Below are 1,339 nucleotides of genomic sequence, written 5' to 3'. Positions count from 1 at the left end.
GGAGGAGGAGGTGAGGTCATGGGCTGTGGGGAGGAGGAGGTGAGGTCATGGGCTGTAGGGAGGAGGTGAGGGGGCACATGCTTTGGTGGGGTCCTAAGAGCTGGACCCCGCTTGCTTTCCTCATAGCAGCAGAGCACATTGCAGCTCCAGGACAAGGAGGCAGTGGCTGTGGGCTGGACCCTCGGGCCTGGGAACCCAGGTAAACCCTTCCTCTCTACTGACTGTCTGCGGTTTGTCATTATAGAAAGGAAGGCTGGCCCACACAGGAAGGCCTTCAGGGCAGAGGGTGTGACCTTTCCAGTCCTTGCCAACCCTCACCCCCCCCGCCCCTTTGGGGGCCCAGGACCCTTGAACAACAACCCCCAGGCCTCTTTGTATGGGTCTGGCAAGTGTCCTTCACCTCAGTGCATATGTATGCATCTGTGTCAGTGTATGGATGTGCGTGTGTGCATGCATCTGTGTTAGTATATGGATGTGTGTATGTGCATGTGTATTTTTGCATAGTTGTGCATAGGTGTGCGTGCATGTATATGCATGTGTGCATATGTATTACGTATATGTGAGTGTGCATGGGCATGGGTGTATATGTGTATGTGTGATTATGTGTGCATGAGTGTGCATGTATGCATGTGTATATGTGCATGTATGTGTGTACGAAAGTGCATATGTATATGTGTGCATGTGTGTATGCTTGTGATCGTGTCTGTGATTGTGCATTGTATATGTGCATGGGTGTGTGTGCACACGTGTGTGCATGTGCACATGTCAGATACAGCTTCTGGGTGTTGAGATGATGAGGCCCACCCACCCGCAGGGTATGAATGCCGACAGCTGGCCTGCGCCAGTCCCTGGCCTCCATACCATGTGTGTGTGTGCGCACGTGTCAGATACAGCTTCCGGGTGTGCTGAGATGCTGAGGCCCACCCGCAGGGTGTGAGTGCTGGCAGCTGGCCCCGCCCCCGCCCCGCCTCCTTACCACATGACGCTGTTGTCCTGCACAACCTCTCCGGGAGCCACCACAGTGCCTCTGAAGTAGCAGGGACACTCCTGGGCGGGCACGCAGGCGCCCCTGTCATTCAGGAAGGTGCCGTTGGGGCACGTGCAGCCGTCCACGGGCACGAAGGAGACCCCGCAGGTGGCGTCGGCCTCGCTCAGGGCGCGGCAGGTGGGCTGGCAGGTGTCCACCACGTACGCGTAGCTCTGCGACTTGGGGCAGCTGCTCATATACTTGGCTGTGGAAGGCAAGAGTGGGGACAGAGTGGTCTGTGCCCATCCCTGCACCTCCCCTGACCCCAGTGCCCGTCCCTGCACCTCCCCCGACCCCAGTGCCCGTCCCCCC

The 1,339-nt window shown here is 58.0% G+C and overlaps 1 protein-coding gene across 1 annotated transcript in view; it reads right to left on the bottom strand.

Moving 5' to 3' along the window:
- Window positions 1-1,339, bottom strand: part of Muc5b (mucin 5B, oligomeric mucus/gel-forming) — a 43,950-nt gene that overhangs the window by 31,817 nt on the left and 10,794 nt on the right. Inside the window, exon 19 of the mRNA XM_013033358.1 lies at window positions 977-1,232. Within this exon, the coding sequence (XP_012888812.1) occupies window positions 977-1,232 (256 nt within the window). The remainder of the gene's footprint in view (window positions 1-976; window positions 1,233-1,339) is intronic.

The sequence above is a fragment of the Dipodomys ordii genome, unplaced genomic scaffold, assembly GCF_000151885.1.
Source record: "Dipodomys ordii isolate 6190 unplaced genomic scaffold, Dord_2.0 Scaffold166, whole genome shotgun sequence".
In the NCBI taxonomy this organism is placed as follows: domain Eukaryota; kingdom Metazoa; phylum Chordata; class Mammalia; order Rodentia; family Heteromyidae; genus Dipodomys; species Dipodomys ordii.
This window is presented reverse-complemented; position numbering and strand designations above follow the sequence as displayed.